The sequence below is a fragment of the Drosophila tropicalis genome, unplaced genomic scaffold (assembly GCF_018151085.1).
Source record: "Drosophila tropicalis isolate 14030-0801.00 unplaced genomic scaffold, ASM1815108v1 contig_443, whole genome shotgun sequence".
Lineage (NCBI taxonomy): Eukaryota > Metazoa > Arthropoda > Insecta > Diptera > Drosophilidae > Drosophila > Drosophila tropicalis.
In genome coordinates this window covers 4,630,164-4,656,937 of record NW_027172907.1, presented here as the reverse complement: position 1 = coordinate 4,656,937, position 26,774 = coordinate 4,630,164, and the positions used below count along the sequence as shown (strand labels likewise).

Sequence of the window (26,774 nt, the reverse complement as noted above, 5' to 3'; positions counted from 1 at the left end):
TTAGTGGTTGTAGATCTACGTTTCACAAACCCATGTTGGGATGGCGATATATATTTTCATATTTTGCCACGCCCACTTCCGCCTCCATAATTAAGAAAAAACCGATTTCCTCCTGTAGTTTTTTGACCATCGGATTCAAATTCGGCAGACTAATTAATCTTATCTATTTCTACAAAACTACCAAATTTTATTGAAATCGGACTAGAAACATGCAAAATATGCGTATGAACGTATTTTACTAAGCGGTCCACAAGTGCTGTGTTTGTAGAGTCAGCGAGGTAGCACATAGTATGAAGCATGTAAAAACAATTTAAGAGACATATGTACATTTGGTTTTCGAAATTTAAAAAAATTTGTTTCACCTGGTGTATGGTATACCCGAGTCGACGAGTCGACTTACTTGCTTCATTTTTTTTGTTTTTGTGTTCGTTCCAATTTCGAAAGTGTAAATTATACCCAAAATTTGCAAATGATTCATAAAAGAATAGCTATCTAAAGTCGTTATTATAATAGCCTTAAATTAATGGCTTGCGCCTGGAAACCTTATGAAACTTTAGTTAAAAAACATGTGCAAAAAATAAAAATATGATTATTAATCTATCCATTTAGACAGTTAATAGTGGATTACTTTCGATTGTTATCCCTTTCTAACCAAAACATTCTCATTTATAACAGAAGTTTTAAAATTTAAAATTTATTTTTTACACCACCTTGACAAGCCAAGAAATGTCCTTTTTTAAATTTAGGTTCAAAGATGCGGTAATAGTCCTAAGGGTGCGAGTAATTTTGAATATCGTATATTATGGCAACTTTTATGGTTAATTAAGCCATCTATGGAATGTTTCAAATCCTATTGTTTTTTTATAGTTTTAAAAATTGACTTACGCCATCTATGGAATGTTTCACACATCCTTTTGTGAATTTATCTAATGTTTTGTTTCTTTAAATATAACAAGTAAATTTAAAATCGTTTCAAAGCTTCTTTAGCGGCTTGGTTTACTTTAACGTAAGCTTTAAGTATGATTCATCGTAAATGTTCACCACAAGAATAAGCGGTAAATTTAAAAACAAAAACCAAAAACTCACTTTTTTGATATGCACGAAAAAAAGAATTAGTTTTCACTTTCGTTTCTTTCCTCGAGAAACCCACACAAATGAAATGCCTGATTGTTTTTTATCCTTCCTTCTTTAGTGTTTTCTTTCGTAAGGCTGCGCCGTATCTTTTCATCCTTTGCTTGTTTAAATATATTAGTATTCAGATTATCAAAATCTAGATCGAGAAAGATACTATAAAGATTCCGTTGAGGTAATAGGCATTCAGGTATCGAGTAACCCAAAGCCAACAGATGTTGACAACGATATTATCTACCTGGAACGCAATAAAATTAAATCTATATATAAAATGACCTGGATAAATTCCCCTTTTAAAGGGTATATAAGAAGTTTAATCTGTTTGTCGATCTGTCAATCAGTTGCAAGTACTTCAACATGCCACGTCGACCGTCGTATTCTCGTTTTATATTTGAAACAACGGAAACTACACGAACATTTCGCCATCAGCGCTATATAAATGATTTTTGTGTGGATTGTGATACCTGTGTGAGTGTTGTACATGCCCATGAACCCTACAGTCATCACTGGCTAACTGGATCAATGGGGGCGAATGTCATATCGCTGAGCCTTGAGGAAAAATTACTTTTGAAACGCATTGAGCGGGAACGCGTTGAAACGTTTCTACTATGCGATGAGAGTGCAGTGTGTCGAACAAATGATTTTCTACTTGAAGCTGGCATGGATGCAGTGCCCCAATTGTTACGCTTTCTCAATTATGAAGCATCCCGACTGGAAGTGATTGTTGGTTTCTATGTGAATGTCATCAGGCAGCGCATGTATTTTGAAAGCAGTGCCATTTATATTGATCATTACTTGGATATCGAGGAAACAGTGGATATGCTGTTCTCTATGCTGCTTGAGAAAATCAGCAATTATGTTTATCTACACCATCGTGTACCTCTGGAGGCTTGTGTGATCAAGAGAATGAAATTAATAGTCAAACGACATTCAAGCGAAAATTTTAATAGTAAAGCAGATTTACCACTTCAATATCGCCTCAAGCACGATGGCAGTGGACCTTCACTTGCCAAAAAAAAGTCAATAGATCACACATTTCTTCTGGATAGTTTTTTAAACTATCATGGTCAGAGATTTGGAAATTTTCCTGCATCGCTGCAAGTAAATCTTTATTGCTTTCGCACTTGTGCCAGTTCCAAGGAGCTTTATGCTGTACCCTACTTGCTGCGTGGCCAAGATACCAATAAGACGCCCACATATATCATTCAGACCGATGTGACTGGTGAATTTCGTGGCTTGCATGAGATAAGAAATGTACGGAAATTTCTAAAGACCGATTTGCAGGATCGGATCATTGAGTGTCGACAATGTAAGGCCCATTTCGCGGATCGTGTTCAATTTGCTTTGCATAGAAAAATCGATTGTGGGCGTAGCTTTATGGCCTGGCAATTAGGTGATGTCGATGGACCAACTAAATCAGCTGGCATAGAGCTACATGAGAATTGTTTGCCAATGCCAAAGAAATACTTTAAATACGCATGGTTTGGCCTAATTAATGGAAACTAAACGAAGGAATTATTAAAATAAAAAGTTTTTAAAGCAACATTAAGTAAATCTTTTTAATATAGAATAAACAACTGGGGCTTATCTTAATTTCAACTGGGAAAGATCTTTCATGGGGATTCCCAAAATGTTTTGCCACGAAAATCATTTAAATGTGTTAACATTTAACGTAAACGGTCACTCTAGAACTTCTGTTAATTTTAACAGCATCATTTGCGAGCCCTGTAAATGGACATGCAAAGAAAAAAAACAACAACACAAAGCGGAACAGACGAAAACAAAAAGAAATAGTTAAACCGGTAGGGTAAAATGAATCCTTTGGATAAAATACACGCCTTGGACGAGATTGAAAAGGAGATAATTCTATGCATGCAAAGTGCAGGTAATTATCGAATATACAATTGAATGACCCATAATAAAAGAGACTTTTCCACACGAACCAGGCCAAGCGCTGCAAGAGTTGGGCAAAGAGAAGTCCTCACAGAAAAATGCCGAAACGCAATCACAACAATTCCTGAAGAGCCTATCCAGCGTTGAATCCAAATTATCGGAACAGATTAACTATCTCACTCAAGTGTCGACGGGTCAGCCGCACGAGGGTTCCGGCTATGCATCGGCCAAGGTGCTCCAAATGGCCTGGCATCGCATTCAACATGCTCGTTCCCGTGTACGTGAACTGGAGGAAACCAAGGCAAAGCATTCGCATGCCGCGCGGCAGCAGCAGAAGCGTCAACAGGAGCATGCCGCTGCCCAACAGCAGCAGCAACAACAACAACAGCAGCAACAACAACAGGCTGCTGCAGCTGCCGCACAACAGCAGCAGCAACAACAACAGCAACAGGCTGGAATTGGACTTGGAGCCGGCAGCAACAGCGGTGTAGGCGGCACGAGCATGGACACTAGCGGGGGAGTAGGAGGAGGAGGCGGTGGTTCTGTGGGTGGTACTGGAAGTGGGAGCGATGGCGCTAATAGCATGGCAACCAATTAAAAAATAAATATAAATTTAGATATAAGTATTCCTAAAAAAAATCGAAGTAATAAAGAAATGGCGCACAATAGAAGTAAATTGAATTGAAATATCCTCTCCGACACAAGCCAGATCCACAAGCGGAGGATTTTTTGTTATCCACAGAACATTCCAAAAGTGAGTTCTTATGCTGCTAATTGCCTTCTTATACTTCCAACTTAAAAATGATGGCTATAGAAAAAACTAATTTTAATCCTCTACATTATGAATTAGCTATGTATAAGTCTATTACAGAATTCTTATTTAGACACATGAGAAATAAAAATTAAGAATGAGTGAGATGGCACTATGGATTTCGATGGTGAAATTTTCTTAATATATGTATATATGTAGGTACCAACTTAATTAGATCAGACAACACATTTAGTGTCAACTCGGATCAACATCAACATTATTGTTATTATTGCTTTGACTTCCAATACCAAAAAAGTCCTTCTCACATACATATCGAACACATTGCAATAGAATATTACGCTCATGCCTTATATCTGATTCTAACAATTTTGATAGCATTGTTGTATGTCTATATAGCTGTTTGGCTCGTTTATAATTTAAGCCACTATGGCGCTTGGTTTTATTTGGTATTGGGATAAATTGTTTAACTAAAGGCTTACTTGTTGAAGGTTTTGAGTCCCGATCACATTGAGATTTTTGTATAACTTGCTGATTCTCGTCACATTTGGTAATTACAAGACGTTCAATAGGCACTTCATCGGGTCCTTCATCATCATCATCATCAGTTGAAGGGGGAAGATGACTTTCATCTTTAGCCTCTAAATTGGCTATTTGCGTAACTTCTAAAACTCCATTTTCTTCTGTCAATGGCGTGGAGGATGTCGCAGCCTTTTTATCTGACAAAGGAGCAGAGTTTTGCTCTATGCCTTCCAATTCAACAACAACAACGTCTTTAACTTCTACGACTTTTTCATCACTCAATGGAGTTATGGTATTGGTATCCATTTCATCTTTACTTCCATCCTCAACTTCCTCCTGATCTTCATCGCTATCTGAGCCATACATGCCCAAAAGATTGCTTAATGCATTGTTTTCCGCCGATTTCTTATCTTTAACATGCTTATAATCTAACATTCCTGATGTACCACGAAACTTTTCCACAACTGATGTTGGTGCGTCCTTTTCCTCTTCCTCCAACTTTTTTGCAGAAGGCTGATCCGTTTCAACTTTTGGTTTCTTATGTTGCTGCTTTGATTTGAAAGAATTTTGTTTATGTTTTCTCTTATTTCCTTGAGCCAGTGGTGCTGTGGTTCTTGTTCGCTTACGATCTTCGATTTTACCAAAACGAGACTTTGAGGCCTCCAAACGTTCACCGCGTTTCAAACGCTGCTCTTTGGCCCGCTTGGCCAGCTCCACATTGGCTGTGGTTGGGAATCTAATGACAAGAAAGTACGTATACTACATTTGTTAATGAAATGCTGCCTTGTCTGGTTTACCGTTTACGCCGTTCCGCACGCCAGGCGGCTATATCCTCGGGTGTCCATACTTTTTTCACTTTTTGATATAATCCCGTTATGTGATTACTTTCTATATGACACTCTAGTATGTTTGACAAGGCCGAGAAATCACAATCCTCTGCAGGGCAAGTCTCATGTTGCTGCAAATGTCGTTTCATATCTTGACTGTTGGCCAATTCCATGTCACAATTGTTGCACGACTCCGGACGAGGTGGCGAATTGTAAACCGGTGGCGTTTCAATGGCGACCTGGATGGAAAGGAAGCGTTAATAAAAGGAGAGCGTAAAGGCACAGATTCTCCTCTAACACCCACCCACCTGTGCCTTTGATATCCCTTCGTTCAGATACTTTGCTGGCACTGTGCTGCCCCGTGCTCCATACATTGGTGGCGGTTGCTTATTGCGCGGCAGCAAAGTCATGCCACATGGTGTCAAATAGTGCATCGATGTTTTATTTGGTCCATTTTGTGGTTGTCTATTAAAATTCGGCGAGGGTAACGCGAATTCTGGAGCTCCTTTCTCTGCCATTTTTAAGAACAAGCATGTGCGCGAACACTTTGAGCCATTTGGAACTGGCAAAACAAAAAAAGACAAACTAGTTCTTTTCCAAAATCATAGACACTAGTTCATTTGCGGAACTATCCAGATCAGCAAGCCCTATTAGCTGTGAAAATATAAAATGAACTGGTTCAAATACCAGCCAAGCGTTTTTTATGACATTTTTGTTCGGGACTTTCAGTCACACTGAAGAATAGTTAAACAAAAAAAAAAACAGAAACGATTAAATTTCAACGTTAAACGGAGAAAAAAATTATTAAAATAGGTCTAACTAAGAAAAAAATGCAAAGCGTTTTGAATTCCGTAAAAGGCACAGCATTAAATGTTGCAGAATATTTGACGCCTGTCTTAAAGGTGAGCGAGAGTGAGAGAGATGATTTGTTGTTTTGCTATTATAATTCTTGTTGTTGTCATTCGCTGTCAGAGATGAGCAACCCGAAGTAATCATGTGAACAGTCACTGTAATTGTGATGTCTATGATATATAATAATCTTATAAGCTTATTTGCTCAATCAATGTGACTAATCACAGTAATTTATTGCTGCTCATATCTGCCTTGGTTAATCGTCTGCTGTTTTTTTTTTTTTTTGTGGGTGGGGGGGTGTGTCAATTGGCGCCCGTCTGACGCGAGACAGTTTTCACTTAAACTAATCAATTTTCCCTTGCTTTTATGTTTTCTTTGTTCGAAATAGGAATCCAAATTCCGTGAAACTGGCGTCTTGACACCCGAGGAATTTGTAGCAGCTGGTGACCATTTGGTCCATCATTGTCCCACCTGGCAATGGGCAGCTGGCGATGAGACTAAAACGAAACCATACTTACCAAAGGGTAAAACATAGCACACACACACACATACAAACTAAAATTATCACTAATTTAATTAAATAAAAAAAAAAAAAGATAAACAATTTCTGATAACTCGCAATGTTCCATGCTATCGGCGATGCAAACAAATGGAATATGTCGGCGAGGAAACTCTCGTGGAGGAGGAATCTGGCGATGGTGGCTGGGTGGAGACACATCAATTGAACGATGATGGCACCACACAATTGGATGAGAAAATCTGTGAATTAACATTGGAGGAGTCCAAGGTAAGTAAATCTCGATGAGCCTCAATTTGACCATAATCTCTCAATATTTTTTCCCTCAGGACGATATGCATATACCGGATAGCGATAATATTGGTAATATGGAAGATGTCGATGCTGATGGAAATGACAACAATGCGGATGATGATGATGATGATAACGAGGCCATTGATATGGATGATTTTGAAGAGAGTGGCATGTTGGATCTTGTAGATCCCGCTGTGGCCACCACTACACGTAAAATTGATGCCCATGATAGTAAATCCTCCAACTCCAATCCAAATGAAGCTACTGGCGATAGCGTAGGCAATGGTAGTGATTCTGTTCTACATACACGTACCTATGATTTGCATATTACCTATGATAAATATTATCAAACGCCACGCCTTTGGGTTGTCGGCTATGATGAGCAACGCAAACCATTGACCGTTGAGCAGATGTATGAAGATGTATCACAGGATCATGCCAAGAAGACTGTTACCATGGAATCGCATCCACATTTACCAGGCCCAAATATGGCATCGGTTCATCCATGCCGGCATGCTGATATTATGAAAAAGATTATTCAAACTGTCGAAGAGGGCGGCGGCGAGTTGGGCGTGCATTTATATTTGATAATCTTTTTAAAATTCGTTCAAACTGTAATACCAACCATCGAATATGATTTTACGCAGAATTTCAATATGTCATAAAGCAAAAACAAAATCGCTTTCCAAAAAAACCGATGCAATACTTCATACATACATTATTCAAGAATAAAGTTTTGAATCAAGCACAAGAAAAACACAAAAAAAAAAAACCAAAAAAATTATTACTCTATCTTCTTCTCGCTCATTCGTTTTAGAAGATTGTGCAACAATTTAACTTAAGAAAAAGGAAAAGCAACTATTTTACTAGGCAAATATTAAAATTTAGAAAGGGGATGGACAATTTATACTTAATTTCTTAATCATACATTTGATTTGAAGTCCTAGAATTAAAAATTAAAAGAAATTTATCTAAAATTCAAAAGAGATTATTCATTTTTGTGTTCTAGTTTGTGGCAGCTGCTTCCCCTGTCCTTATCTGGCTATGTCCTTATCAGTAGTAGTGTGAAATTTATCCAATTCTATAACTTACTCAATTATTTGTTTTTCTCAAACAACTTTGAATCAGAATCAAGGATTTTAGATTTTTTTTTTTTTTTTTGAATGTTTCGTTTTATAATTACTTTTTATTTCACGGTTGTTGGTTGGTTGGTTGCATCTCTGAGATGAAATTTTTATATGTTAACATAATAATAATAAACATAATAAATCAATTAATTCATTAATTATGCATGTAGTTGTTGTTGTTTGTTTGTTTTGTTTTGTTTTTTTTTTTTTAGGTAGTTTTGTTTCTAGTTAAATGATGTTTTTGTTTTACTTCTTTCTTGCTCTTTCTTTTGTTTTCAACAATTTATCAAACTTAAAGTGTGTGTGTGTGTGTAATGTGTGTGTATGTGTGTGTTGCTTGCTTAGGTTAATTTATATAACTGTTAATCCTTCTTCATTTTCCATTCATTCATTCATATATATATTTGTATATATATACATACATATATGTGTGGATATATATATATATATATATTGTATATATATATATAGATTTAGCTTAAGAATTAAAATCACTTTTCATTTGCAATAACAGGTTCACATCGTAATCAATTTTACAATAAACATACCTAACGCCTTCTTCTAACGTTCATATGCATATATCTATGTATATATACATACATATATGTATATATAAAAAAAAAATTATTCGTTATCCACAATCGTTTCCATTATCCCCGACGGAACTACCTTTCAGTATTGCTTCATCGGGGGGAAACTCCACCTATGTCGGGGTTCGAACTCGAAAACAACAGAATTGTAGTTTTAGTAGGTTTCCATTGAGCCACCGACTAGGCACATATATGTATATATGTCTCTGTGTGTGTGGGTGTGTTTATGTACAACAAAGTCTTAGACCTATGTACAAACAATCACCCACACACACATATACACAATCATATTTTAAATATATATATATATATATACACAGATATATGCAACCTTCTTCTTCTTCACTCTTGTTTTTAAACATCTTAAACCATTTTGCCTAAATCTAAAATCATTCTCAACTTTTTTTCCCCCTCTTTTTTTTTTTTTTTTTTTTTTTTTGCATTGTTTAAATCATTTTTAACATTTTGCTTGTGGTTTTTTGTTTTCTTGTTTTGTTTGCTGTTGTTGTTTTTATAAATTTTACAATACATACAGAATTAGTTATAGATTTATACAAACTAGAAACCTAAATACATATTATATATATACCTAGGCCAATCCTACACACACGCCGCTGCCATTTAAACTCGATTTGTTGGGTTGGTTTACTCTGTACTCTACATTTTCTGTTTTGTTTTGCTTTTTCCCTACCTCTTTCGCTTTCGTTTCGTTAATGTTTTTGTATTTCTCTTGTGGTTTTTGTATATTTTGTTTTTGGAAATAACATTCATTAAAATTTAATTTTGCTGCTGACTTTGAATTTAAATGTACTTTTTGCTTTACTTCTTTGTTGCTGTGGTTGTTGTAATTCATTTAAATATATATATATATATATATATATGCAATTTGAGTGTGTGATTATATATATATATATATTTGTTTGTTTGTTGCTTTCATTTTGAATTTTTCTTCTTTCTTTGCTTTTTATTCGTTTGTTACTTTATTGCATTTTGTTTTGGAAATAATTTGTTGTTAATTTTATAAGGTACGTTTTGTTTCAAGCGCAATGCCCAGCCAACAATTGGGGCAAAATCTGATGACGAAAGTTCTCTCGATCGGTGTGAGTGCATGTGTGTTTAATATAATGTTTTTATATCCTTTTTTTGTTTTGTTTTTGTTTTTATGCCATATTCGATTGAAGTATTTTTGTATGCTTTAACTTTCGTTCTCTCGTTTTCTTTGTCTCTTTCTGCCCCAATTCTTGACTTGGCATCCAAAAAAAAAAAAAAAAAAAAAAAAAAAATAGTTTCACATTCATTCATTCATTCTTCATTTCATATTGTTAGAGTAAAATTTGTTGTGATTTTCTTTCTTCTCATATATACACACATATATATATACATATGCATATTTTGGTTGTATTAATCATTCAAAGTGTACATTTATTCGGATTCGGTTCTTCGGTTTTTTTCTTCTTCTTTTAGTTGGTTTTTTGTTTTCCACTTGAAATTTACAAACAATTTTTATTTTATTTAAAGTTTTGCAGCTAAATATAATTAAATATATATTTATATTCATTATATTCATATGCATGTATAGGCTATAATATAATTAATTAATCATTTATTTTTATAATTTCTTTTTTTTTTTTTTTGTTTTTTGTTTTAATAAATTTTTTTTTTTTTGCTTTGCTTGTTGTTGTTGTTGTAGGTAGTTGTTTGCATTGTTTTTTAAACATTTACTTAAAATAACAAACAAATTATGATTATTTAATTAATTATTTTATAATGAACACCTAAAACTTTTCTTTGCTTAACATGCGCTTTTCACTATACATTAACTGTGTTTTACAAAGATATATACTACATATATATATATCTATATATATACGTATAGATAAGAGTTGAGGCAATACAAAAAAAAGGATAAAAATTGTCACACAGTTTAAAAAAAAAAACAAAAAAAAAAACCATATAATTACTAATTTAAAATAAACAAAGGAATTAAATTTACACACAAGTTGAAAAATGTTGCTTAAAAAATTACACCAATTTACATAAAGAACACATACACATACATATATATATGTTTATATATATAATTATATCTCTTTATATAAGTATATATAAAAATAAAATTTGTTACAATCTTTCTTATATTCCTTTTTGTTTATATATATATATGTATATATATATATGTATATAGTTTAACTTGTTTAGTGCTAAAAATAGAAAAAAAAATTGCTTTATCATCAGAGAAAAGGATCTAAAAACTAAACACGAATATTTAACTTAGGACAAAAAAATTGTTTCCTTTTTGTTTTGCTTTTTTAAAACTAATTAGTAAACATAATAATAATAATTAACATTGATTCAACAAATGTGTATGTGTATTTGTGTGTGTGTGTGTGTGTTTGTAGTGGTGTGTGATAGTTTGGTGGTGTATTGGTTGTGTTGGTAGTGATGATGCATTTTTTTTTTGTTTTCATTTACAATTTTTTAGAACTCTTCCTTCTTCGATAACTTTCGATCTTTGTTTATCATTTTCGCATAGCAATTAAAACTTTTGGTTTTGCCTTTTTGCTTCGTTTCTTACAATTTGTTGTTTTGTTATTTACATTTGCATAAATTGTTTAAGTATTTGCATTATAATATTATATGTATATATATTTCTGAATTGCTGCTGGTTGGTTGGTTGGTTTTCTTTTTGTTGCCATCTTTCCTTCTCTCACTCTCACTCTCTCTCTTACACCTTGCGTTTGGCATGCAACATCTCCATGAGCAGCGTCTGGGTTGGCGCACTGCCGGCACAATGCTTCGAATAGAGGTGCTCCTCGCCGCGGGCGGCCATGGCATGGATTTCCGGTAGTATATTCACTAGCCTACTGAATTTGTCCTGCAAGAAGATACAGAGAAGAAAACCATACATTAAAATCAAATCAATTATGGACAAGGTATAAAACGTAAAGGAAAGAAATATCGAAAAGGCTTTGACTTTTGATCTAGTAAATTGCAAATTGATAAATATTGCAATGAACTTGAAAACAATTGAAATTTTGCTCAAAAAGCCATTACATTTTTTAATAGTATCTCATATCTCAATTATTTGAGATCATAAAGAAAACTCTAAAGTACTTCAACAGAACAAAGCCTTTATAAGATCATGAGCTATTAAAATGAAATGCAATAGCTTTAGGTTTGCTTTAAAAAACTCAAGTTACACCTCAATTACATTTCTTTCTGGTATTGTTAAGTTAATCCTATTATAGATACTTACATTAACTGAAGGATAACATGTTAGCGTATAGTCCAAAAGGGCCGCTTGCACATTATCGTGTCCCTCTGAGACTGTCTTCTTATTGACAATACCTCGAACATCTAAGAGGATTGAAGAGAATTTGCATTTTACTCGTGTTGCTGGTTCATCAATTAGTTGAGGATAAAAAACTACTCACTTGGATTCAATAGAATTAGGAATTTCATGCATACATAATCGCCCATATCGAATTTCAAGTCTTGCAATTTATTTTGCAGCTCATTGAAATAATCACTCAATTGTGGTACACCCAATAGGCCAAGACTTAATAGATTAAAAACTTGGCCATTGTTCAATTGCGTCTCATCGGGCAGACCATTATGAATGCGATGATGCAGATGATCGAGCACTAACATATCCGACCAGGAGTGTTGTAAAAGCTTCATTTGATCATCCACCTAAGGGAATAATGAGAGAAAATAAGATATCGTTAGTTAAAAAATTTTAAAGAATGCCTTAAAAAATATTAAAAAGTGTGTTAGTTTTTAAGATTTGTTGTTGGTAATAGATACATTTTGGCCTCATAGTCGTTGTAGATACACAATATGGTCTAAGTGGGTATAGGTAAAGCCTAGCTTGGATGGGACGATGACGATGTCGATGTCTTGTTTTGGGATTACAACATGTATATATGTATATGCTCTCTCTCTCAGTCTCGATTTCAGTCTCAGTTTCGCTCTCTGCTTCTGTGTCCACATTTTTTTGGGTTTTTTAGTTTTTGGTTTTGTCTCTTTATGGCACTCTTTTGTTCCACTGTATTGAGAGATTGGTTGGGTATGGGTGAGACTCACGCTCAGTTGCGTCATTTGAATGAGAGTGACTATTATGACCGACGACGACGACGACGATGACGACGACGTTGGCAGCGACGCAAACGCAGACGCAGACGAATGCGACGACGACAATGATGGTGATGACGATGACGGCGTCTGACTGGTTCAGCTTTGCTGGCTAAGTAGGTCAGACACACACACACACACCAAATGAAATCGAAATTCAATGCAGATTTGAACACACATATAGACTAGTGTGTGTGCGCTCTGCTAACGTCGCTGCTGGCTGCTCTGCTCTGCTTGCTAGAGGTTTACATAACCATTCATGGCGGCGCAGACTTGGCCCCTAGCTTAAAAACTGGTTTTTCGAAAATGTTTTAAACACTATGTGCTTGTTGTTGTTGCTTTTTTGGGGGTTTTTTTTTTTTTTGGTTTGGTTTGCTGATTTTGTTTTTTGGGTTGATTTTTGTTTGAGTAGTTGTTGGTGTACCTTCAAATCCTTAAAGAAAACGGTATTTCTTGCCCAATCGACTTGTGAGAACAAATTCTGATCGAGCACTTTGCACATTAGCTCAAAGAGATCCACTTCAACTTGATTGTAAGTTTGCTTCTGCAGTAGGGCAAACAATTGCGTTTGCCATTCCCGATCATCGATGGATTGCACAAATTCACGTATCATGGGAGAGACTCTGCGAATTAAAAACAATTAAATTGATTTTGTATTTGCCTTTTTTTTTTTAATTCCATCTCATTTTAACTCACCTCAATGGCTCAATAAGCGCATCAGCTGTACTCGATGGATGTGTGCCGGAATCGAAACTTTATGGGCAAGCGAAAGAATATTGAAAAAGATAATAAGAAAGAGAAAGGAAGTCATAAAATCTGTTGTACAAAATACAAGTTGATAATTTCAAAATGATAGAAACCAAATTATGTGACACTTTGTGGCTTAATAATAATCAGTCTATAACTTTAATTTAACTATACTTTGGCCTTATTTAAGCTAGTCATCCAAATCTATTTGTACATCTTTAGATAATCTTTTCAAAGTCTTTTATATTAATTTTTGTAGTAAAAATGCGAAATTCGAGATATTTGCCCCCTAAAGTATGCAATAAACTGTCGTTAATTGGCATTTTCCTTTAAAAAAAATAACTTTTCGCATGTTTTGTAGATAAATGAAATAATCTTCGTTATGTGCACTATTTATAGACACTTTTGTGTTGTTTTTATGCCTATTGCATACTTTAGGGGGCACCCTTTCAAAAGTCCTTCCTAATAGGGATTCCTTGACTTCCTTCATTGCATTCTTTTTTTCGTCTGTGAGCAATGCTAACTGAAAATTTAACTTTTTCATAATCTCCTTCAACATTATTATAAATAAATGAATTTGAGGCAAAATAAACCTATTCCATTTGAGGATTTGCCATCTAAGTAAAGATTATGCTGTTTGATTTCCATTTTTTACTTATAGAGGAAACGACATTTATCTTAATGATTGTTTGTATTAAATCTGAGAAATTGTAAACTTTCACAAATAAATACTAAAACAGATGAAATACCCATTTTGAATCACATTTGTCAGATATTTTGTTTTTGAATAAATTTTCGATTTGTTTTTGATATCGAATTTTGAGTTTGCCGCTTTGGTTTTGGCATTTGAAGTTTTTTTCATTTTGATTTCATTTTTTTGGATGGGTAAATACCACAATTTCGATTCGGCTGTATTCTGCAGAGATCCTATTCCAGCTTCATGGCAATTGGTACCATTGCCACCGTTGCCGCTACCATTACGATGCAGGCCATCGCCGGAGTTGTTGCCGCCGCCGCCCGCATTGTTGCCACCACTGCCGCCGCCTCCTCCGCCGCCGCTGCCGTTGCCACCGGCTGAGCCGGTACCCGTGCTGCTGGTATTCTGATTGTTGTTATTGTTGCCGCTACCATTGCCATTGCCCAGAGAATTGCCACCGTTGCCATTGACGTTGCCATTACCGCCGCCATTGCCAGCATTCATGGGCGTGGCTATCACACCGCCGCCTGTACTCGCGTTCACTTGTCCCAATGCAATGGCAATGGGGCTGGGCGATGAGTCGGGCGATTGTGTAAGTGAGGATACCTACAATAACAAGAAACACAAAGGTGACAAACAATTCCATATGGAACTAAGTAAAGAGAATCCATGACTAAGCGCAGCAACTCTCTTACCTGAGGTATTTGTATTTCCTGCTTAATGTTCATATTTGGATATGCTTGCTGATAGCCTGGCGAGAGTGGTGAGGGTTTAATATCCGTACCCATGGAACTGCGCAAAGCTTGTAGAGCCAATTGCCTTTGTCGCATCACTTGCAATTTTCGCGCCCGATCTCGTTTATACATGGGTCCAAATTTGTTTCGACCGCCACGCATGCGATCAGCACGTACAGCTAAAAAAAAGGAAGAGTGAGCGAGAGAGAGATTAAAAAACAATGCAATTTTTCTTCAAGTATTTAGACAAAGTCAATCTATGTATATTAATAGAAAATACAAGTCAATCTGGTACTCTAAATGTACACAATAATTACAGGCACTTTAAAGGTGTTAAACTAGAGATCTTATCAACCTAAAAATTTGATAATTACTTTCAAAAGACAAGAGATAACTTTTGTTTGCATTCAGCAAGAGATTGCCTTCACTTTAAAAGGTTTTCATAAAGTGTGTGTGTTCGGAAATTCATTATGTAAGACTACACGGGGATTGAAAGCACTGCATTGCTTTAATCAGTGTTGGCTAGTTGAAGAATCAGTATTGCAAATGTTATCTAAATTAATCATTAGAAACCTATTCTGCAGTATTGTAAAATTCAAGAAATTCTAACTTAAAAATACATCCTGAGTTTCTAAAACTGAATCGAATTGCATTTTTTGATGCCAGTATTGCCAGCATTTCCCCAACCAGTGTTGCAAAATCAAGTAGCTAAAGAACCAGTGTTGCTAATATATCTTTAAATTGCAATGCATCTACTTAATTAAGCTAATGTCTCTGCCTTCTAGGGAAAGATTACAATCGAAATGTATAATTTAAATACCTATTAGAATATGAGTAAATAATGATAACCTAAAACTTTGTAAAGGATTTAACTTTGAGTGATTAGAAAATAAAAATTGAATGCACCCCAATGAGAATTAGACTTAGTGCCAAGTATTGGAAAAGCACAATCAAATACAAAATAGATGTGTTTGTGTGTGTGTGTGTGCGCGCGTGTGGGTGGCTGTGTGTGTGTTTGTGTTTTCAACTGACCCATAATTTTGCAAATGTGATGGGAATGGCGAGAGGTTAGGGGTAGGGAGGGGGAAGCAAAAAAAAAAAAAAAACCAAAAAGTAATACCCATTATAGTTACCCACAACCATCCATACAATGACAAAAACAAAAGCAAAAATACACACAGTCACACACGCATACAGAGAAATATATTGCGCATACGCCGCATCAAAACAAAAACTGTATTACATACATACATGTGCACCTACTATTACACACACACATACACATTACACGGACAGCGGAACACAACACACAACTAACTGAAACGCAATAAAAATGCGCTTCTTATGGCGCAGCACAGCAATCGCAAAAAAAAAAAAATACGAACAAGAAAAGCAACAACATTGGCGGGCGATAGAAAGAGAAAGCAACAGCAAAAAAAAAAGAGCGAGGGTTTGAGACGCAGATAGAGAGACAAGGCACGAGAGGGTTATAGGGGTTAGTCACAGAGAGATAGGGATGCAGAAAATGCATGTATCTACATGTAATCAGATCGATATTCATATTTGACCAAGTAAATGATGCAGTTTTTTGTTTCTTGTAGTTGTTTCTATCAAAGAAGACCTCCTCCAACATTCTAAACATTTGGTTAACTTCAATTCCTAGACATGAAACATGGAAATTGCTTTATCCTTTTTCATCTAATCAATACAATTGTATAATTTGATTCTGTTATTTTTTCTGTCAATCGATTAGCCTTCGATTTCTGCATGCTTCTGCTTTTAATAGATCAATAATTTTGTTTTACTTAATGAACTTTTTTCTTGGTATTAAATTAATTGTTTATTCTGATCGGATTTCGAATAAATAATAATAATTGATTGAAGAAAAAGATAATATCAATTAAAAATCGCAACTAAAACTGCTTAATGTTATTTGTCAAGATTGATCGATTGTTGATCGTTGATACGATTCAAACTGCTACAAATCCTTGGATACAAATCGTAGATATAGTTAAGAGGTGCTTGGGTAGGGAAGAGAGATAGGAAACACAATCCTATAGAATTGCAGTTTGTCTCAGATATCAGAAATAGAAATATGGGAGAGGACCGATTTGCAAGTTTTGATTTGATTTGACAACAAGAGCAACAGAAGTCATACAAAACCAAAGAAAGAGGTAAAATGTTAAAGGGGGATGCGGGGATATGCTCTGCCTAAGGGTGGGCAGAAAGAAAAGCAGTGTAACCGGCAGGTGGCGCGTCCTATAAAATGTGCATTTGAAATGCAATTTTTGTTTTTGACTCTGCTGCTGCATCGACGCTGACGACGCGTCGTTGGCTGCTGCTGCTGCTGCTTCTGTTCGTTGAACAAGTAACTGTAATTTAGGTCAAGCGTATTGTTTACAAATAATCAACATGCCACTCTCTATATATACGCTAGTGTGTGTGTGTGTGTGTGCTTGCCTGTGTCTATGTGAGTGTTTGCCGCTGTGCTCTCAAATGTTTGCTCTCTTTCACTTTACTCTCTCCTTCTCTCTTGTGGGTATGTCTGCTCATTATGCTGCTGCTGCTTGGCAACTTCGAAAAGAGCTTTCTATTACGACATTTCTTTGGCGCGAGCTCTCTCTCTCTCTCTATCACTCTATCTCTTCCTCTCTAATGCTCTCTCTCATTTGTCCCCATCTCTGTCTTTCACTTGGAAAAGAGGCGCTGTTAGACAACTTTGCTGAGTGGAGTAGGTCAAGGACAGTGTGTGCGATGAAAACTGGGACAACATGGGCATTGTTGTTGCCAGCCAACAAGCGAGCCAGCCAGCCAGCCAGCCAGCAGTCGGCCAACTCTCCCAAAAAAAAAAGGAAAAGAAAAGAAAAGGAAAAAACTCTCTCTCACTCACTCTTGCTATGGGAAAGTTGTTTGTACTTGTGTCTGTGCGTGTATGTGTGTGTGTGGTAAATTTACTTACAACACACATTTTGGTTTTTATTTTTTCTTCCTCCTTCTTCTTCTACTTTCCGGCTTAAGGCAATTTATGTTAGGCAAGTCAAAGGCAATGGCAAAGTCAAATAATATTAGGTTATTATCGATCTATTTGGATATGTAGATAGGAAATTAATTTCCATAAAGTGTTTACTTTTTATTTTTTTTGCTTTCTTTTTGTTAATACCCTGCATTTTAAGAGATTTATAATGGACAAATAAAAAACAAGGTATTATTAAACTGATACCCTGTAATTGAAGAGTAAAGTCAATGGTTATATGCTTCACGTTTGAAAACTCAATGGTAATTAACCTTAAATAACTATTAATGCCATTGACACCCTGTATATAGTCCAGTTGGTTTGCTCTTGTTAATACCCTGTAAACATTCATTTACTGAAATGGCAAGTTTTCTTGTATCTTTATTGAACAGGATCAATATCAGTCGAGCATTTTGCAGGACTCAAGAAAATTGACTATGCTTAACCCTTACCCCAGACAGTATAGTATAGGGTATTCTTAAATCGACTTGAATCAATTGTTTGATCAAAGCTCAATTTAACCCTACACCAAAATGCCGCCGCTTACATAATTTCCTTGGTTGACATTGTTGGTATATGTATGTATGTATTTTTTTATTTTATTTATTTATTTAGTTTTTGTTGTTCACTTTCAAAATGTTTTGTGATGTTGTTTTTTTCTGCTTTTTACATTTTCACTTTTTTTTTTTTTTTTTTTGGTAGTTTGCGGGGTTAAGTGGTTCACAATACGAACGAAAAGTGAAGAGTTTCATTTCTCACACCCAAATGGCCGGGAAATCAATAAAATGTATGAAAGAGAAGACTTGACTTGGACGCGTTGTTGTTATTTTTAAGCATTTGCATATAAATGTAGGTCAATGGTGCGTATGAGTAATTTTTTCCTTGTTTTTTTTTAGTTTTATTCAATTTTTTTTTCGAAAGATAACAAAGTTAGCCAACGCAGTAAAGAAAGAAAATTGAATCGCATTCGAATAAAAAAAGAAAATTTTTGTGGGAAACACACAAAATTTAATCAATTTTTTTTCAATAAATATTTAAGGACTTTGGTTATTAAAAATTCTTTGTAAACGACAACTGTTAGCAGTTGTGCCGCCTTCCCCTCAGACTTTTGACCATCAACCAACATTGAAATTGAAAATTTCGTTAAGTCATTACGTATACGTCATGTGATCCAATCAACATGGGCTACTTTTTTTCACATTTAAAATTTAAGTAGAATATAAAACTCGAAAAAATTTATTATAATCAATGGGAAATTTAAATGTTTGTTAAATCAGAAAGTTAATAGATAACAAATAGACAAACAAAATGATTTGCATATTACGTATACGTCAAGTGGTCAATCTAATATTTAAATTATATACCCACATTTATAACAAACATTTCAAACAACTCGAATGGAATCGAATGAAATTTCATGGTAATTAAATTGAAAAGTATGTCAAACAGTAAAAGAAGTATTTTGAAATTTTATCAAATTTAGTTTTATTATCCTTTTTGTTTTTTTTTTAAATGTATTAAGCCGAAACTTGTGAAATATACTTTATGAAATGAATTGAATTAAATGTTATAAAACGATAGAGAAAGGCACAGTTCCAAAGGCTGATTTCTGTATTATTGAAAAGAAGAAAGAACAAGAATTCTTTCAGTTTAGAGAAGATTAGAAGCCAATAAGTATCAGATATTGATCATGAATCTATATAAGAAGAGCGAAAGGGAGGGAGATCATTTCTCTACTAGCTGTGACTTTCTGCTCTACACTCTGCTATTAAGGCTAAAAGAATTCATGTAATAAAGATTATCTTATAAAATTGTTACACCTTTGAACAAGTGTGTATGCTGTTGGCCTCATTGTTGCAACATTCATTTCTGAAAATGATTCACAATAAAATAGTTGGCGAGTTTTAATACAATCCTGACTTATTTCCACTTTAAAGCCATGCCAAGTCAGTCAGTCAGCCAGCCAGCCAGCCAGCCAGCCAGTTAGCCAGATTTCTCAATACCTCTCAAAAGAGAGACATTACCACATTTTTCGTTTTACTGTTGTTGCTGGCTGCTAGTTGTTGTCGTTGTTGTTGTTGTTATTATTATTATTGTTGCTGTTGCTGTGTGCCCCAAATAATCTACCAATTTCAATTTGTAATACGCTTAAGTGTAATTTAAAATCCCTATTGTTAAGTCCGTCCACAAGCTGCACAGCAGCAGCAGCAGCAGTCGTAATCCAAAACCAAGTAAACTATGGTAACAACATATGGTCATACACACACTCACTCACACACACACACATCTAAATATAGATATATGGCGAGTGTGAGTCATTGGAGGGTTTAAGCCCAAAAAAATAAATAAATGTTTCAAGCTGACAAAAACTAAAACTAAAATAAAGCTTGGAAGACTCAAAAATACCCAAAAAAAAAAAAAAAAAAAAAAAAATGTACTAGACGAACTGACGAAAGCGTTAAGAGATTTCAACACACACACGCACACACAATGCTTACAGATGTTTCACAGAGAGAGGAGGGTGTGTGTAAAAGAGATGAACAAACGGAAGAAGGAGATGGAATGCAAACGGAACGACTAAACGAGGCGAAAATGTTCGTAATAATTCAGTGAGTGTTAAAAATACGAAAAAAAAAAAAAAAAAAAATGCCAAACACAAAAATAAAGCCAAATGGCGACAAGCAACTTCTCTACATGTTGCATTGATTACACACAGAGGCACACATACAATCGCATTCGCACTATAGCGGCACTGGCTCTGGGCACATGTATTTCTCCCGCTTTTCTCTCTCTCTCTCTCTCTCTCAGTCTCTGTTTCTCTGTGTGTATCACGTGCACTTATACACAGATACTTTAGAATCTAGGTCATGAGCGCAAGAGATGGCACTATAGGCCAAGTCCATAAAAGCGGAAATGAGATGGCAATACATTGATATATCCACACACACACACAAACATAGCGAGAGAGACTCACCGACACATGGCATACAGTTTGGTTTTTTTTTTTCCTGCTCAAGTATGCGTTGCATGACAGACAGAGAGAGCTAAATACAGAGAGACAGAAGGAGCAACAGAGCGAGAGTAACAAAATAAGAGAGAGAGAGAGAGAGAGAGAGCGATTTGTGTAAGTGTCGGTGAGCAAAAAAAAACCAAAGCAAACCAAAAAACACAAAAAAATGAAGAAAAACCATCATACACCGATTTTTTCTTCTTCTTCTCCTCTTATTTCCAAATACTCTCGTCGTAAATTTGATGGAAATTGCTATTGGGTCGGTCATGTGGAGCTCTCGGGGATATAGCGGAAGCATTATAATCAAATATCAAATTGCCAAAAAATAACTAGATATAGAATAACAAATTGATTTATAGCATGTAAATGTTACAAATAAAATAAAGTACATACATAATATGTATGTAGAATAACTAACATTTTAATTGTATATTTGAAAATTTAGCTACATACATATATGTATTATCTTTTGGTTTGTTTTAAATATATAAATGAGACCTACTTTTAGATAATCTTAACAAATCCATTTTAAAGAAAATGTTATACATATTTATACATTAAGATATTTAAAGTATTAACAAATCCATTAAAATAGGAAAGAAATTTCAATCCAAACAATTTACTTTAACCATTAATGTCCATATGCGACACCTAGCGGCGATTAAGCTTCTATAGGATATAAAAGTTATATGAAGTTTCCTTTGAAGCTGCTCTGATGGAACTCTAGAGGGCACACATCCTCCGAGAAATCCTTTCTCTGATAACTACTGTAATCCCTTAAAGAGGAAACTACAAAGTTCTCTATATTAGTTTTCTTTATAATTTTGAAACAGTTTTACTGTCCTGATATACCCTTTAAAAACTTTTTTTTTTATACACAGGGTATGAAAATCATATGAAACATTTACTTGGCCCCATTATGGAGACTGTTATCACAATATTTTGTTGTTTCTTTTTTTCTTCAATATTTCATATTTTTCCTATTTTCTGTTTCCATTTAGTTATTTGTAGAGATTACAATAACATATTATTTACAAACTTTTCACACTTTGCATAATAAATTTAACAAATTGCAGTTCAAAAACTAAGACAAAAATAACTTATTACAAAATTTAACCAATGTTTAAGAAAGAGCACGTCAAACATGAGCACACACACAAACACACACACTCATACACCGAAAGAGGGAGAGAGCCATAAACTTACAAAGCTAAGCTCAATTTGGTTTAGCTTTCGCTCTTGCTTCTCTCCGCTCTCCGCGTTGTGTGTCTCTCACTTTCTGCCATGCGGCCGCATTTTTGTATTTTTGTTTTTCAATTTAAAAAAAAAAAAAAAAAAAATTTTGCGGCCCGCCAACTGTCAGCGCCATACGCAATACCCCCATATCCTACTCCTCCTTACAGTTCTTTAACAAGAGGCCAACCCCCAAAGCAAAGGCAACTTGCACTCGCTCCCCAAACACTCTCTCACTCTCTGACCATGCACGCCTCTTGTTCGCTGCTGCTGCTCTGAATTCATTTTTAGAGCGCGACTTGTGGGTGAAATAGCAGCAACAGCAGCAAGACAGGGACAGGGTGAGGGGGAGCGTTGACGCGGAGGGCGTATGGAATTCATTTAGGGGCCGCCGGTGCATGCTGCACCGACTCTATAAATGTTGATGGCAAGAATGAATGGGCGAGAGGAGGAAGCAGAAGGAGAGGCAATATGCATGAGTATATAGCTCTTTCTTGTCTCTATATGTATGTATGTAGTAAAAGGCGGCATGTACATACTTGTTTGTGGGGCAAGAGGACCTCCCCTTCCCACCCCACCACTAACCCTTCCTTGACACCTCCCTCCTTACCATCTATAAGCTCATTTCACTCTCCATCTCTCTCCCACCCACCTTACACACACAGTTTGCCAAACGCGAAAGCAAAAGTTGGTTTATTACACAAAAAACCAACAACAAAAAAAAGCGAGAGTTGAATATAAGAGTATATAAGGTAAAAACAAAAAAAAAAAAAAAAAAACGTTTTCAAGATGAAAATTAATTATGCAAGTTATAAGGTTAAGGCAAAAACCCAAATATAATAATAATAAAAGGTAATACCCAAAGGAAAATAGGTCCTTAACACAAAATAAGTTCAAAGAGCAAAAAAGCAAGAGGAATTGGGTTACTTGGGTGGGGCAGGAGGGGTGGGACTGTCAATTAAAATGAGAAGCATGCAATTATGATATATATGTACATATATATAATCCTGGTTAAAGTATTATCTTTTGTGGATCACCCGATTATCATTAATGTTGATTATATTCAATTTATCACTCATTTTAGCAAGTTCAGTCAGAGATAAGATCTGTTAATAACTATTTAAATTAAGGTCCAATCACAAGCTTCTATAAGGAAATGGCAAGACAAAGATCTAAGATTGATTAATTTCTTGCCTTTTGGGGGCAGATTGAAGGAATAAATAAAATTATATAGGTAATACTAACATAATAAAGAAATTCATAAACATATTGATTCCGATTTATCAATTGATTTCCGGCTACAAACAAAAGTTTAATTTTTCTAATCTTAATCAATTGTTCATGACAAATCTGAATGAAACATAAGTGTATTTTATTCATAGCTTTTGTATATCAACAGGAAGAGTAAAAAAAAAGTATATGGAGAAACAGTTAACAAAAAAAGAAAAGAAACAGCACAAACAAACAAAGAGAAGAAAGAAGAGACGATGTGAATAAAATATAAGAAACCTTGTCCCGTATATAAACAAAAAAACAAAAAAAAAGAATAATAATAATTGTTGACACATCACGAGAGTCAGCAGAAGCAGCAGCAACAAAAACAACAACAGCAACCTGACAACGTCAATAAAATAATAATAATAATAAAAGTAATAAACAGAAGAAGGCAAAATAAACTCAAACTCGAAAATGTTATGTTGTCTCCCTCTCTCTGTGTGTGTGTGTGTGTGTATAGGTATTTCATATTGGGCTAGGTCGGGAATGAACATTTTGCTTTTTTCTCTTTTGTGTTTAATATAATAATTGGGGTCAAGAGAAATGAGAGAACCTGATATAAATATTTTATAAATTTACATAATCTTTTTTTTTTTTTTTCTTCTTTTGCCTAATTATTACACTTACTATAAGAAATACACTTGGGGTCGCTACACACACACACACACACACACACACACACACAAAAGCAAAGTTTCATATACATATATTTCCCTAAAGCATTTTGAAAGGTTTTTTGTTAGTTTGAGCTTCGAGTTGTTGTTGTTGCGCATTTATAAATAATAAGGAATATCGATTTAATTTCTGCTTTATTTTTATTTATTTCTTTTTTGCCTGCAATCGCCAAACAAGAGAGAATATATATGTATATATGTAAATCGACAGAACAAAAAAAAAGGGGTCATGGTTGAGGCTGCCAAAATACAGAGTGTATAAAATGTTGGCACATAACGTCAAAATGCACAAAAAAAAAACGTTGATGGAACAACAACAAGGTGGTAAATAAATCTATCTGTCTACTATATATACTATATGCATGTATAATCAAATTTGAACTCGTTTCGAAACAACTCGACAATTATTGAAAACTATATAGACGAAAAGAAGATCCAACAAGAGTTGGAAGAGTTAGTCTCGACTTGTAAGTCAAGGTTAACAAGTTAATGTGTTGCTCCTTCAGAGGCCAGATTTCAGCTCTTATGTGATAATATATAGTACTATAACTAAACAATGACCCAATTCATATCATTATCTTTTTGCAGGTTTACTCCAATTTCAATCTCTTCAAAAACAGAAAATCAGCTCATTTTCTTCATTTCATATCAATTAAGTGAGAAAAGGACACTTATATAGTATTCTATGTAGCCTTTCCAATGAGTGGTGACTTTTTGTTAAAAAGTTTCAGATTACTCTCTGCCAAACCAAATAAACCCTAATAATTCCAATGTTTACTTGTTATTGCCAACATATTACTCATACGCACCATGGTACGTGCCTTTATATATGGCTAATTGTAGTTAGACTAAACTAGAAACTGGAAAATGTCTAGAAAATTATCCAATGTTGCATGGAATGCTCATTAAAAATAGTAGTAAAAACAAAGTAGCAAATGAAACAAAAACAAATAAACAATCATTTCTGTTTTTTCGATTCTCTGTTGATCTGCGCATTGCATTGCATATTAAAAAGCCCCTCCCCACCATCACTCTTTCTATGTTTTCCCCCCTTTCCCCCGCCTCAAGCCACCACCATACACCATTGCCAGGGTCAACGAATATTCATCATAAAAACAAAAAAAAAAAAGCAAAAAACACTTGTACGCAAAATGTTGTAAACAACACATTTGAGGGTCAATGATGATGATGACAATAATAATGATTAGGATGGAGCGAGGAGTGGGGGCAGGGGCAGTAAAAGCAGCTTGAAGGATACCTAGAAGTTTCGATATTGTGAATATAATAATCTATTACCGACAACAATTCAATTCGTTGGCAGTAACAAGTGCTTTAAAAACGTTTTTCTTCTAGCAAGAAGATTAAGAAAAAAAAATAAAACTTATTGGAACATGGACTAAAACTCTTGTCTATAATGTAGCAAAGCTGTTTGCTTTTACTATGTCAAAACTATAATCGTCCTACAGTTTCCTCTCTACGGACTTAACCCTAACTGTCTTCAAAATGAATGAAATGAATATGTTCTTTCTGGGGAATCTATGACAAACTTATCACTATTAAAAATAATGTAATTAAATTTTGATTTAGTTGTACTCACCCTCCAGTTTCATGCCCACTTCAAGGCATTTTTGGAAACGACAGTATGGACATCGTTTCCGTTGCGTTTTATCAATGTGACAGGATCGTTCGGCCACACAGGTGTAGACTTTTTTATTTTGTACCGTTCGCTTGAAGAAACCTTTGCAGGACTCACAGGTTAGCAAACCATAATGATAGCCGCTGACTTTATCGCCGCATACGGGGCATAATTCTTCAAAGAGATGCTTGAAATCGATGGCTTCACCGGATGCATTATGTCCACCGCTGCTGCCACCATGACCACCGGAGGCCGATGCTGAGGTACCACCATGTGGATGATGTCCACCACCACCACCATTGTTGCCATTGCCGGCCGATGGATTTGAGGAGGAATTGCCACCACCACCATTACCGGGTGTGGAATTTTGTGGTCCTCCCATATGAGAGGAATTATTTGATTGTGGTAAGAGCATATAGCCACCGCCACCAGTTGAACTTCCTGAACCGGAGCTGCCATTTAAGAGATTGGCACCACCTCCACCACCACCGCTTTGTTGCGAGTGTGAGGATGTGGTATCTTGATAGCCTGTTGGGAATATATACTGTGAATCAAAATTGTATATATACGAATAGGATTGGGATGTGAATTGATTGTTGTTGTTGTTGTTGTTGTTATTATTGGCATTATTTGATAGATTCTGTTGCTGGTAATGTTGTTGCTGCTGCTGCTGATGTGCTCCTCCTCCTCCACTATTGCCGCCGCCGCCGCCTCCTCCTCCTCCTCCACCTCCTCCTCCTCCTCCACCTCCTCCTCCTCCTCCACCACTGCCACCTCCAGTCAGCTGCAACGTATAGGCGCTATAATCATCATCATTGTTATCATTATTGCTGCCCTGTTGTTGCTGTTGTTGTTGCTGCTGCTGTTGCTGCTGCTGCTGTTGTTGAGTTGCTGCTGCCAATGCTGGACTGGAGGGCTGCTGATGCTCCAATTGCATACTAAATGGCGACATACTCAACGACGAGATGAACTGAACTGTCGCCTGTTGTTGTTGGGGATCCATTTCTAATAACATTTCATGGAATTTCGATATGGAATTCGTTTTTGCAGGTTTGCTTTTTGTTAAATTTACTTTTTTTTATTATTATTTAATGTAATG

At 35.3% G+C, this 26,774-nt stretch overlaps 5 protein-coding genes across 5 annotated transcripts in view; 3 read left to right on the top strand and 2 right to left on the bottom strand.

The window, feature by feature from the left end:
* The first annotated feature begins 1,488 nt into the window (after window positions 1-1,488).
* Window positions 1,489-2,637, top strand: LOC137574030 (protein terminus). Its single transcript, XM_068286134.1, has one exon. The coding sequence runs from the start codon at window positions 1,489-1,491 to the stop codon at window positions 2,635-2,637; it is 1,149 nt and encodes a 382-aa protein (XP_068142235.1).
* A 238-nt stretch (window positions 2,638-2,875) lies between these two features.
* On the top strand, window positions 2,876-3,954 carry MED11 (mediator complex subunit 11). Its single transcript, XM_068286197.1, has 2 exons — window positions 2,876-3,016; window positions 3,078-3,954. Exons 1-2 carry the CDS (start codon window positions 2,944-2,946, stop codon window positions 3,620-3,622), a joined length of 618 nt encoding a protein of 205 aa, XP_068142298.1. The 5' UTR covers window positions 2,876-2,943; the 3' UTR covers window positions 3,623-3,954.
* Window positions 3,834-5,711, bottom strand: Nufip (nuclear FMR1 interacting protein 1). The gene is made up of 3 exons (XM_068286194.1): window positions 5,451-5,711; window positions 5,113-5,381; window positions 3,834-5,051 (listed from the first exon to the last, which is right to left on the bottom strand). The coding sequence occupies exons 1-3, from the start codon at window positions 5,658-5,660 to the stop codon at window positions 4,031-4,033; spliced, it is 1,500 nt and encodes a 499-aa protein (XP_068142295.1). The 5' UTR covers window positions 5,661-5,711; the 3' UTR covers window positions 3,834-4,030.
* A 153-nt stretch (window positions 5,712-5,864) lies between these two features.
* Window positions 5,865-7,699, top strand: Atg3 (Autophagy-related protein 3). The gene is made up of 4 exons (XM_068286196.1): window positions 5,865-6,044; window positions 6,383-6,518; window positions 6,591-6,781; window positions 6,841-7,699. The coding sequence occupies exons 1-4, from the start codon at window positions 5,973-5,975 to the stop codon at window positions 7,468-7,470; spliced, it is 1,029 nt and encodes a 342-aa protein (XP_068142297.1). The 5' UTR covers window positions 5,865-5,972; the 3' UTR covers window positions 7,471-7,699.
* A 272-nt stretch (window positions 7,700-7,971) lies between these two features.
* The window catches only part of ftz-f1 (ftz transcription factor 1), a 59,432-nt gene continuing 40,629 nt past the window's right edge, over window positions 7,972-26,774 (bottom strand). The window contains exons 3-10 of the mRNA XM_068286193.1: window positions 25,637-26,203; window positions 14,796-15,013; window positions 14,297-14,706; window positions 13,353-13,409; window positions 13,081-13,279; window positions 11,957-12,215; window positions 11,779-11,879; window positions 7,972-11,397 (exon numbers count right to left, since the gene is read on the bottom strand). Of these exons, the coding sequence (XP_068142294.1) occupies window positions 11,248-11,397; window positions 11,779-11,879; window positions 11,957-12,215; window positions 13,081-13,279; window positions 13,353-13,409; window positions 14,297-14,706; window positions 14,796-15,013; window positions 25,637-26,203 (1,961 nt within the window). The 3' untranslated portion in view covers window positions 7,972-11,247. The remainder of the gene's footprint in view (window positions 11,398-11,778; window positions 11,880-11,956; window positions 12,216-13,080; window positions 13,280-13,352; window positions 13,410-14,296; window positions 14,707-14,795; window positions 15,014-25,636; window positions 26,204-26,774) is intronic.